The 11,628-nt window shown below is 41.5% G+C and overlaps 2 protein-coding genes across 3 annotated transcripts; both read left to right on the top strand.

The window, feature by feature from the left end:
- Nucleotides 1-2,516: 2,516 nt before the first annotated feature.
- On the top strand, nucleotides 2,517-3,887 carry LOC135638132 (transcription factor GHD7-like). Its single transcript, XM_065151095.1, has 2 exons — nucleotides 2,517-2,851; nucleotides 3,543-3,887. Exons 1-2 carry the CDS (start codon nucleotides 2,558-2,560, stop codon nucleotides 3,801-3,803), a joined length of 555 nt encoding a protein of 184 aa, XP_065007167.1. The 5' UTR covers nucleotides 2,517-2,557; the 3' UTR covers nucleotides 3,804-3,887.
- A 704-nt stretch (nucleotides 3,888-4,591) lies between these two features.
- LOC103984854 (coatomer subunit alpha-3) lies at nucleotides 4,592-10,901 on the top strand. 2 transcript variants are annotated; one of them, XM_018826563.2, is made up of 5 exons: nucleotides 4,592-4,782; nucleotides 4,899-5,144; nucleotides 5,895-6,386; nucleotides 6,637-9,594; nucleotides 10,696-10,901. In XM_018826563.2, exons 2-4 carry the CDS (start codon nucleotides 4,937-4,939, stop codon nucleotides 9,582-9,584), a joined length of 3,648 nt encoding a protein of 1,215 aa, XP_018682108.2. In that variant the 5' UTR covers nucleotides 4,592-4,782; nucleotides 4,899-4,936; the 3' UTR covers nucleotides 9,585-9,594; nucleotides 10,696-10,901. The 2 variants fall into 2 exon arrangements, with proteins under 2 accessions (XP_018682108.2, XP_009400691.2); XM_009402416.3 differs by lacking the exon at nucleotides 10,696-10,901 and having other exon boundaries at nucleotides 6,637-9,725.
- Nucleotides 10,902-11,628: the final 727 nt, after the last annotated feature.

Below are 11,628 nucleotides of genomic sequence, written 5' to 3'. Positions count from 1 at the left end.
GCTCCAACATCTTCATCTATAAGCATGCACGAACAATCTCCACTATTACGAACAATCTAATCTATAGCGGTCGCCGTTCTACGTTGGGTACAAATGACATGAAGGATCAAAGGTGGCGAGGAACTGAATGGTGGCTATAACACCCCTTCCTTCTCCCTGTCCAGTGGCCATTGACCCATTCGAGTCATGGATACAACACTTCAAGAAGCTTGGAATCATGCATGCAAACACGATTGTTTTATGCATCTCTAATTAAAGCACTAGTCATTCATGTTGTAAAGGAGGAATCTTTGATTGGTACGTGGATGTCTCCAACTTGCTATACGATGCCAAAATTTCTCCATCGCTGCGGCAAGGTCTGTTGCTGGTTCTGACGCAGAGATGTTCTGCTAATGTTCGTCTTTATCCTATCTACTTGACAGATTTTGGTAGTGTCCACAAGGACAAATTAACGGAGAGGCTGTTTAGCAATATGATCTCTAAGGTGGTCAAGAAAATGGAGGATCATATTAAAGAAATCTTAAATCGATTAATAGCTGATTCCTAATTTATTCGATCCGACCCATCAATCGAGTCTATATTTTGCAATTACAGTTTTTTAACTCTTAGGATGTTAATCAAAATCTATTAATTTTTCCAAGAATTCCAAAAAAAAAAATTTTAAAGAAGTGGTTCTCATTTTTTTATAATTCTCTAATAATATTTTTTTTTTCAAATATAAAAAACTTCGAACGGTCATGCATTAAATGGTCCAAGGTGATCTCCAGAATCAAAAGTTCTTATATGATACTACCGTAAAATAAAATAACGAATCAACCTAGATATTACCTTAAAAGCTTATTTAGCCATATATCATCCGGGTAGCTCGAGAGTGCTATACTTGCTAGAACTTCATACCACTCAACTAGAAAACTCATAAAATGACTACTTATATAATTTGTTTTTAGATAGTTTTACTTCTACAACTATAATCTACATTTATAGAACTAAAACGATCATAATAATTAAACACATTGTGTAAAACAATCATAGTAGGTTATCAAGCCTAGTACAAACCTATGTAAAATACGAATAAAACTGAAAGATATAAACATACATAAACATCACGTCAAACATCATTTGTACAGATTTATCCATATATACTTATTTTCTCTCTTTTTTAATGGATAATATATTACAGTATTTTTAGAAATATCAAAAAAATATTATTTTTATACTATATTATATTCTAAAAATATTATAGTTAGATCAATCCACCTTATAGATCAGTACATAAGAAAAAAAAAAGAATAAGGGACTCATTTCAAGTATTAAAGAAAAGAACCATTAAAATAATTCTAAAAAAAGAGAGGAAAGCAACAAAAAAAAAAAAGAAGATTTTTTTCGAAAATTTATCCAATTTCCTCCGCTATCAGTAAAACCGGCAAAATCTTAGAGACATTTCCATGCGATTACAAGAAAAAGTGTCTTTTCCCCTCTTGAGCCAAAAAAGCAATCTTTCCATTTTAACTAATCGTTTCACGTCAGGGACGGTTTCCTTTTTTTCCGATAGTTAGTAAAAAGAAAAAGCTCGAGAGATCCGCATCGACGTCCAAGGGAATCGGATCCGACGTCCCTTTTGCATTCTCTTGTTATCTTTCGAGGTGTGATCTCCCTCCTCCCTAAGATCACTGCATCAACCTGGGAAAGAAGAAGCACTACCAGGCCTCTTCTCATCCTCGATCAGCCGTTTGATGCGCTGAGATCAAGGATTGTTTATTATCGTCGGCTGAGGTTGTTTAAGGTTCTCTGAGCCACTCCACTGCGTTCTCATCCATCCACACACAGATTCTCCGCTGTTCCTACCCTGGAATGTTCGAAACGTGCGTCCACATCAACTTTGGATGATGCGCAATTCCTTCACCAGTGTCCGCCCACCCGAATCTTCTTCGCTTTGCATTATTGAAGCGGCAAAGTGTCACCGTAAGCAGCTGCAGCAGCTCCGTTACTGTAGGCTCTTATCCTCCCAACCTATTTCTCCCTGAGAGGAGCGAAAGTAAAGCAGGAGTAGTAGTCGCCATCTATCCATCAAAGCAAAAGAAAAGTTGTGGAGGAATTGGGGATGACAGGAGATAAGAAGATATCTAACTAAAGTCGGAAAGATTCACGAGAGGGTGGGTTAGTGTTGTTGCTTCTTCTTCCGTCGCCTTCGGCTCTCAGCTTTAATCCTCTCTCTCTCTCTCTCTCTCTCTCTTGCCTTCCCTTTCCGGAGAGTGTTAGCTTACTTCCTTCCGTCAAACTCCCAAAGTGGAAGGAATTTTTGGAAGGGACGTGGATGTCGCCAGTTAGTATAAGCTCTGTGCGCATGACTACAGTGCACTGATGGTTAAGCTTGTCTCTGATTCCTCTTATCATAAAACATGATATGTACGATAATACAAGGTGAAGCGAGGAATTCTCCACGTGAGCAAAGTGGTCGCCATAATACCTCCTTGCTCCATATATGAATCTCCCACCACTCCTTCCCTCTCCCTCTCCTCATCCGGTGGCCATTTCCCCCCACCTGATCACGGCCGCCATGTCGTCATCCTACCTGTGTGACGTATGCCATGGCGCTACCTGTGGCGCTTGCCCCCGTTGCGCCGAGCTCAACCATAAGCGATGCCTCGATGAGCTGCGTCAGTTCCAGTTCTTCGGTCATGACGACACGGTCATGGCGTGGATGTTTGACGACGCAAAGGACGACGACAGCCAGCTGCCGAGGGTCGCTGCCGGCTTCAGCTATATTGAGAGCTTGAAAGAATCTTGGGACCCTGGAGTTGGCCTGAGATTTGATTTGGCCATGGGGCAGGCGGCGTCAAGTGCTGCCATCGTGAGTGGTTCCTTTTTCTTGATCTCATTGCAGTTTTCTTGTTCGGGGCCATAGGTAGTATATTTAGCGCCACATCTTCTTCCCTTTCCTTGATCAATCTGTCCCACTTCTTACCTTTAGGTACCACTCATACACTGATTGGTCATGTAGTCACAATTTATAGCCTTTAAGTTTCTCGAGAGAAGCAAGATCCTCTCGACAAAGTTCACACTGAGGAGGAGAAGGTTTAATTCACACCTAAGAGGGAGACCACCTAATATTGCAATCCGATAGCAACATCTAATTTGAGTTCAAGTATTTTGAGAAGCTCTTCGTCGAAGTTCTTTTGATTCTCTTGAGAATAAGACATACCTAACGAGCCTAATAATCATCTTTCAGACTTTAACACATCCAACTACTTTACTCCCTCTTATCTATCTATCTATCTATCTGTCTTTGTTTTCTAATGATGCAACTGTTTAATGGAGAGCTTCAATTTGCTGGCCGTTTTCTGCAATTGTCATATTGAAGCACAATGAAACGTTTGTTATATGACTGCTAGTAGCTGAAGAATCTTAATGTGGTGGCAATTCCAATCAATAACAAGCAGCAGATCTATGATCCAGCCATGTTAAGAGTTTTCACTACAGCACAAGTATCACACTAATCCTCATGAATCTGCGTCCTAATGAACACGAAAGTCTGTTTGCAGACGTCCTTTTCCGGAAGCACAATCGCTGGAGCTTCTAGTGGTAGTAACAAAGAGGTTGGAGATGCCAAGGCCGCCGACCAAGGCGGCCCCACTACGGAAAGAGAAGCCAAGATCCTGAGGTACAAGGAGAAGAAGAAGAAACGGAGGTACGAGAAGCAAGTGCGGTATGCTTCAAGGAAGGCGTACGCCGACGTTAGGCCGAGGATTAAAGGACGTTTCGCAAAGACGCCGGAGGAACCCACCGCCATCGGAGCAGTGTGATTCTGACAGATACTCTTAAGGAAGAAAAGCTACTCAACTCGTGAAATAAACGAACGCTAGTCCTTCAACCTTACGTTCTTTTTACTCCCTCTCTTTGCTGAGCATGCCGTTGTGTTCTCACGCATTAAACCCTTGTTGCAGGCAGAAACATGTTGGGCTCATCTCGCACCAATGCGACGCTCGCGTGATAATAAATGACATTTAACATGGAATAAAAGAATGAGACTCTCACTAATATAAAAAATAAATGATATTAATATACATCAAGTGATATATTATTTTCATGACTTAATAACGAGAACAGTTTTGATCGCAAAAGAAGTTGAGAAATTAAAGAGAACAGGCAATTCGACGCGGTGGCGAAATGTGAATGCCTCGACGTAGTCGACGTTATTTGGACCGAGCCGGACAGGACTTCGCAAGTACGGCCGGTTCAATTGCTGATTGCGCTCCGGAACGGGTTCTCAATGGGCCTAAGGACATTAATCTGACGGACGAGTTTTTTGTTTGGTCACGTTGACGGCTTCTGATGCAATCTCTCTGTAAGATGTCGACGTTACTTGGACCGAGCCTGAGGACTCGGGAAGTCGGCCGGTTCAATTGCCGATTGAGCCATGGAACGGGTTCTCAACGGGGCAGAGGAGATCTAGTTCGGCCCAACCGACATCCTCACCGTCAAACATTAATCTGACGGACAACAATTTCGTATGATCATATTGACGGCTGCTGATGTGATCTCTCTGTACTATATATATTTAATTCATCCAATACCGCCGAGCGAGCGAGAGAGAGAGAAGGAGAGAGAGGGGCAACGGGGAGAGAGAGAGAGTTGTGGCGCGATCCCTCGTCCTTGGACGCCACGGCGACGCCATCTCATCAGCGACGGAGGCGGCAGTGGGGGTCGCCTTTTCTCGATCCAGTTTCTACTTCGCACTCTTTTGTTTGACTACATCGGTAGATCTGGAACTGAGATCCTGAGGTCTATCCTTTCTCTTAAGATCTGGGCTTCGATGTCAGTCCTAATGGTAACGCTAAATGTGCCTCCCGGATTTACCGTCTGATTTGGTTTTTCTTGGATCGGTACCGAATTCGCAGGCTCGTGGTGGTAAGGGTTTCGAGAAGGGAAGGCAGCGATGCTGACCAAGTTCGAGACCAAGAGCAATCGGGTGAAGGGGCTGAGCTTCCACAGCAAGCGGCCCTGGATCCTTGCCAGTCTCCACAGCGGCGTGATCCAGCTATGGGACTATCGGATGGGCTCACTCATCGACCGGTTCGAGGAACACGATGGCCCCGTTCGTGGCCTCCACTTCCACAAATTGCAGCCCCTCTTCGTCTCCGGAGGTGATGAATAAATTCTCCTTTGGGTGGGGGCTAATTACATCACATGTAATTAGGCCTTTAGCATTCTAGTCCTTACATTTTCAAAAGTAAATATTGAAATCCGGTTAGGTAATTTTATAGAATTAAAAATGAAGAGAGAGATGAGTTTTATTGAAGTAACGGAGTAAATATTTTACTTTCGTGAATATAAGGATCTATAACTTTTGAAAGGACATGGATCAAGATGTTAAAGGTAGCTAATTATAGGGATAATCTGTAATTAGCCCTTCGGGCGGTGACAAGATCTTTTATCTTGATACTCGGTCTTTTCTGTTCTTCCCTTTATGTGTCGTTTCTGTTCTTCCCTTATGTATCATATCTGGATTCAGGCCGGTTGCCTTGGGAAATCTATGACTAGGTTTTGCTTTTGTGGTAAATGGATCTCGTCGGTTAACTGATTCCATGAACTACTCTTTTTGTCAAACTCTGATCTTGAAGATAGGCAGCCTTGGAATCTGATCTGATGTTTTAGCTTGAGTAATTAGATTTTATCTCTTTATGATGTAATTCTGAGAAGCTAGTATTTTTGTGCTTAATTAGTTTGCACTTAGGACATATTGCAGGATGTGACTTTGAAGCTGTGGTTTGGAGTCGTCTGTCACAATGTGCATGATTATATCCTAGTTGACCTGATTTACTCTAATTACAAGATATTGAAGTTTGTTGTGATGCATGCATTTCTGATTAGCACTTATTTCTTTATACACGCAGGAGATGATTACAAGATCAAGGTCTGGAATTATAAGACTCACCGGTGCCTATTTACCCTTCTTGGGCACCTTGATTATATCCGCACTGTCCAATTCCATGATGAGCACCCCTGGATCGTTAGTGCTAGTGATGATCAAACTATCAGGATTTGGAACTGGCAGTCGCGGACCTGCATTTCTGCTTTGACAGGGCACAATCACTTTGTCATGTCTGCGTCGTTCCATCCTAAGGAAGACCTGCTTGTCTCTGCTTCCCTTGATCAGACAGTCCGTGTCTGGGACATTAGTGCTCTGAGAAAGAAGATGGCACCGGCTGATGACATTCTGCATCTGAGTCAGATGAATTCAGATTTCTTTGGGGGAATTGATGCAGTCGTCAAATATGTCTTGGAAGGTCATGATCGTGGGGTCAATTGGGCATCTTTCCATCCAACTTTGCCCCTTATTGTGTCTGGCGCAGATGATCGGCAAGTGAAACTTTGGAGAATGAATGGTATCTAGGAAAGAATCTTTTGGTGGTTTCACCATTAATTTTCTACTGTGTCTAATTGTTTCTTTGGAAAATTAAATCATAGAATAAGAAAAACATAAGATTAATAACCTTAGAATATTATCTAACGAGTATTCTTTGTAGGTTTTTGTCACAGTATGTTCACAGATAACTCATTAGTTAAAGATGAATAACTGTCAGTATAGATGGATTTAGAAATGAACTAAACTAGCCAATTGTTGTTGTGGAACAGATTCAAAGGCTTGGGAGGTGGATACTCTAAGAGGGCACACAAATAATGTCTCTTGTGTAATGTTCCATGCGAAGATGGAAATCATTGTATCCAACTCAGAGGACAAAAGCATTCGCATATGGGATGCTACAAAACGCACAGGCATTCAGACATTTAGACGCGAACATGACCGCTTTTGGATTCTTGCTGCCCATCCAGAAATGAATCTTTTTGCAGCTGGTCATGATAGCGGCATGATTGTCTTCAAGTTGGAGAGAGAACGTCCTGCTTTCACTGTCAGTGGAGATGCCCTGTACTATGTCAAAGATCGGTTTTTGCGATTGCATGAGTTCTCAACACAGAAGGATAATCAGGTTGTTCCTATACGAAGGCCTGGTTCCATCAATCTAAACCAGGGACCTAGAGCTATGTCTTATAGTCCCACGGAAAATGCTGTATTGATCTGCTCTGATTTGGATGGTGGATCTTATGAGTTATATATTGGCACTAAGGAGATGGCTGGAAGGGGTGATTATATTCAGGAAGCAAAGAAGGGAGCTGGTGGATCAGCTGTTTTTATAGCCCGTAATAGGTTTGCTGTTCTAGACAGAAGTAGCAATCAAGTAGTAGTGAAGAACCTTAAAAATGAGATTGTAAAGAAGTGTCTTCTTCCAATTGTGACTGATGCAATATTTTATGCTGGAACTGGTAATGTATTGTGCAGAGCTGAGGATAGGGCGGTCATCTTTGATCTTCAGCAGAGGATTGTCCTCGGTGAACTTCAAACCCAATCTGTTAAGTACGTTGTTTGGTCTAGTGATATGGAGTCTGTAGCTTTGCTTAGTAAACTTGCTATAGTCATTGCTAATAAGAAACTTGTGCATCGTTTCACACTGCATGAGACAATTCGTGTAAAAAGTGGTGCCTGGGATGATAATGGTGTCTTCATTTATACGACAGTAAATCATATCAAGTATTGTCTTCCTAATGGGGATAGTGGAATTATAAGAACTCTGGATGTTCCTGTTTACATAACCAAGGTTTCTGGAAGCAATATCTGTTGCTTGGATCGAGATGGGAAGAACCTGGCTATATCAATTGATGCTACAGAGTACATCTTCAAGCTTTCGCTTCTGAGAAAAAGATATGACCATGTGATGGGTGTGATCAGGAATTCACAGTTATGTGGGCAGGCTGTCATTGCGTACTTGCAACAGAAAGGCTTCCCTGAAGTTGCTCTCCATTTTGTCAAAGATGAGAAGACCCGATTTAGCCTGGCTCTGGATAGTGGTAATATCCAGATTGCTGTTGCTTCAGCAAAAGAGATCGATGATAAAGACCATTGGTACAGGTTGGGCATTGAGGCCCTTCGACAGGGAAATACTAGTATAGTGGAATATGCATATCAGAGAACAAAAAATTTTGAGAGATTGTCTTTTCTCTATCTTGTAACTGGGAATATGGAAAAGCTCTCCAAAATGCTGAGGATAGCTGAAATAAAAAATGACATCATGGGTCAGTTCCACAATGCACTGTATCTTGGCGACATTCAGGAACGAGTGAGAATATTGGAGAATGCTGGCCAGTTGCCGCTTGCGTATGTCACAGCTGTTGCTCATGGGCTTAAGGAAGTTGCTGATAGGCTTGCCACTGAATTGGGAGAAAACCTTCCTACATTGCCTGAGGGAAAAGTAGGTTCTCTTCTGATGCCTCCTGCACCACTCATGTGCAGTGGGGATTGGCCATTACTAAGGGTAATGAGAGGTATATTTGATAATGGGCTGGATATGGGGACGGTGGGACAGGAGGAAGAGGAGGATGCTACTGGTGCTGATTGGGGTGATGAAGAACTGGACATTGTTGACATGGAGAGAGAAATGCAAAATGGTGATATTACAGCAGATTTTGCAGATGCTGAAGCAAATGAAGAGACTGAAGAGGAAGGAGGGTGGGATCTTGAAGATCTGGAATTACCACCTGATGTAGACACACCAAAGACTGTAGGCAATGCTCATTCTTTGTTTGTCGCCCCCACACCTGGGATGCCCGTTAGTCAAATCTGGATTCAGAAATCATCTCTTGCTGGGGAGCATGTGGCAGCTGGAAACTTCGACACTGCTATGCGCTTACTCAGCAGGCAATTGGCTATAAAGAGTTTTATGCCCTTGAAGCCACTGTTTATGGATATTTACATGGGCAGCCACACCTATGTGCATGCTCTTTCTACTGCACCAGTGATATCATTTGGTGTTGAAAAGGGGTGGAATGAGTCTGCTAGTCCTAATGTAAGGGGCCCACCAGCACTTGTATTCAAGTTTTTGCAGATGGATGAGAAACTCAAGGCAGCTTATCGGGCCACGACAGAAGGAAAGTTCCCGGAGGCTTTGCGTCAATTTATTAACATTTTGCACACTATCCCGCTTATTGTTGTTGACACAAGGAGGGAAGTTGATGAAGTGAGGGAGCTGATCGAGATAGCCAGGGAATATGTGCTAGGTCTGAAAATTGAGTTGAAAAGAAAGGAAATTAAGGACAATTTGGTTCGACAGCAAGAGTTGGCAGCCTATTTCACAAACTGTAAGCTTCAGAAGAGTCATACGAGGCTTGTCCTCACAAGTGCTATGACCATATGCTATAAGGGAGGAAACTTCTCTACATCTGCCAATTTTGCGAGAATGCTTCTTGAGAGCAGTCCAACAGATGCCCAAGCAAAGAAGGCTCAGCAGCTGCTGCAACATTGTGGTGACAAAAAAGATGTTAACCAGCTCAATTATGATTATAGGAATCCATTTGTGGTTTGTGGAGCAACTTTTGTTCCAGTCTATCGTGGCCAGAAGGATGTTTCTTGCCCATACTGTGGGGCTCGGTTTGTGCCTGCCATTAGAGAGCAACTTTGTGCTGTTTGTGAACTTGCTGTGGTAGGGGCAGATGCATCTGGTTTACTCTGCTTTGCTACACAGATGAGATAATTGGCAGGAGGTACTTGTTTATCACTTTTGTCATTGTTTTTTCCTTCTTTTTTTTGCTTATATCTGCTATATTATCTCTTGCCTGGAACATCAATTTTGTGCAAAGTTACACAATAATAGTAAGGAAGTTACTTTTTAGCATATTGCCCAGTTCTGTGGAATGGTGGTTTTAAGATTTGGTCTTTTACAAGATTGCTAAGTTGTTGTTAGAACTACAATGTGGAAAGTAGAAAGCACTTTGTTGTGGCAATGCAGGAGGGATTTCATGTATTTTACTAAAAGCAGGACAACAGTTGTTCGTTAAGACTTTTTAAGTGGTTCAAAACCTTATTGTTGCTTGCAGCTATTGTCTGTATCTCTTTGCAATGATGTCTTGTTATCAAATGATCTACTGACTCGTGAGTTTGTTTTTCGGTAGAATTTACCATATGACATCCATTTGGATGATAATGTTGGTCTGTTTGCGTCTGAAATTTTCTGAAGACTCGGGCTTAAGGTTCCAATTTAAGTTTTCACCTTCGGTCAATTTTATGATGGATGGATAAGAAAGCGACAGTGGGCACGATCATAATGTTAATCATATTTAAGCAAAATTCAGTACTGGAACACCTCTATTGAATTTTTTTAAAAAATGATGAAGATTATGTCATTACATTTTGAAGATTTGATTTAACAATTTTAGAAGAGATATCTCTGTTGCACAGATGCTAAGCAGTTTTGACTGATGGATTGTTGGATTAAACTTCTCAACGTTGCTAGTTATCTTGGAAGGTGAAAGTTTGAAAAGGTGAAGCTCTGTGAAAGAAGAAAATGAATTCACCAGATAGGTTGATCCTGATTAGTGTAGAATGCTCCATGGCTTCAAAAGATTGTCTACATGGCAGCATTGAGTAAAGGTAATAGACTTTAGAAGCATTGGAGTCATGAAATCGACAGGTGACAATAACTGCCTGGCATGCACGGCCTTGCCATTATGAATGCCACAGAAATTTATTCTTGGTTATGTTATTGCATTGGTATTATATATTTTTTATTTAATAAAAATAAGCTGCTCATCACTGGTCATGGAAACTGACCGTCAGGCAAGTTTTGTCCATTTGTTCACTTTCAGGAGGTAGTTTTGCACAGTGTCATAGCCGGAGCTGCAGCTGTAAATGTCAAGTATTCCTCCTTGAGCGTCATATCCAGAAACTTTCACCAATTTATTTCTTTCAGAGAATTTCGTAGCTCTTTGTAATGTTTGCTTTTGTGTTTTCATCGAATGCTTCAGAAACGTTGCTAAAAGTACAGAGGGTAGTACAAGATTCATGTGTGGCCTACATATGTATTATAGGAAATTTTATCGATTATTATTTGAGTGTTCAGTTATTACTTTGACTCTTGTGGGAACGACGTGTGAATTCGAACATTGCCATTTTGCAATACTACAAGTCCACCTTTTGCAATTTTTATTTATTTATTTATTTTCGATATGATACTTTAGTCACAGAGATCGTTCACAAAGGTGCTAAATAGACCTTCTACATTAAGTTGTTTTGTGATGACTTGACGAGAGAGCACATAAAATTGGTGCTTTGTGGAGTCAGTTTATTTTACGTACTCCAAGTTCTTGAGCAATTTCTTACGTATGATTATGCCTATATTAAAATTCTGGATTTCTAAATACATGTGTATGCTATATATTAAAACTGGTGATGACAAATAAGATGCTTCTTAGAAAAAAGAAAATGGTACAAGATTTATATCACTATTCCCTAACGTGAATTGGATGTTAATTTTGAGATCATGATCCGTAACCCGATCCAACTAGACTCAATCGCTCACCACACCCCGGGTTAATGTTTTCTATGCTTATGTGTAAGCTTTTTCGGACATCCAACCCCCAGATTATATTTGGAAATCAATTGATTAACTGTTCTTTTTCCGACCCATTTATGACTACCGACTCAGCCGAGGGAGTGGGAGCAGAGAGCGCCCCTTTTGCCCTTCCAAGCCTCTCCCTCCGACACGTGACGCTGCAACCTCCATTCGCCCCCACGAAACT

This window comes from Musa acuminata, chromosome BXJ3-5 (genome assembly GCF_036884655.1).
Source record: "Musa acuminata AAA Group cultivar baxijiao chromosome BXJ3-5, Cavendish_Baxijiao_AAA, whole genome shotgun sequence".
NCBI classification, from domain to species: Eukaryota; Viridiplantae; Streptophyta; class Magnoliopsida; order Zingiberales; family Musaceae; genus Musa; species Musa acuminata.
Note: the sequence above shows the minus strand (reverse complement) of the source record. Positions and strands in the feature narration are given on the sequence as shown.

Coding starts and splice junctions, on each gene's coding strand:
- LOC135638132 (XM_065151095.1), top strand. CDS start 2,558: ATGTCGTCATCCTACCTGTGTGACGTATGCCATGGCGCTACCTGTGGC. Junction 2,852..3,542: donor CGGCGTCAAGTGCTGCCATC/GTGAGTGGTTCC, acceptor GTCTGTTTGCAG/ACGTCCTTTTCCGGAAGCAC.
- LOC103984854 (XM_018826563.2), top strand. CDS start 4,937: ATGCTGACCAAGTTCGAGACCAAGAGCAATCGGGTGAAGGGGCTGAGC. Junction 5,145..5,894: donor GCCCCTCTTCGTCTCCGGAG/GTGATGAATAAA, acceptor TTATACACGCAG/GAGATGATTACAAGATCAAG. Junction 6,387..6,636: donor GAAACTTTGGAGAATGAATG/GTATCTAGGAAA, acceptor GTTGTGGAACAG/ATTCAAAGGCTTGGGAGGTG.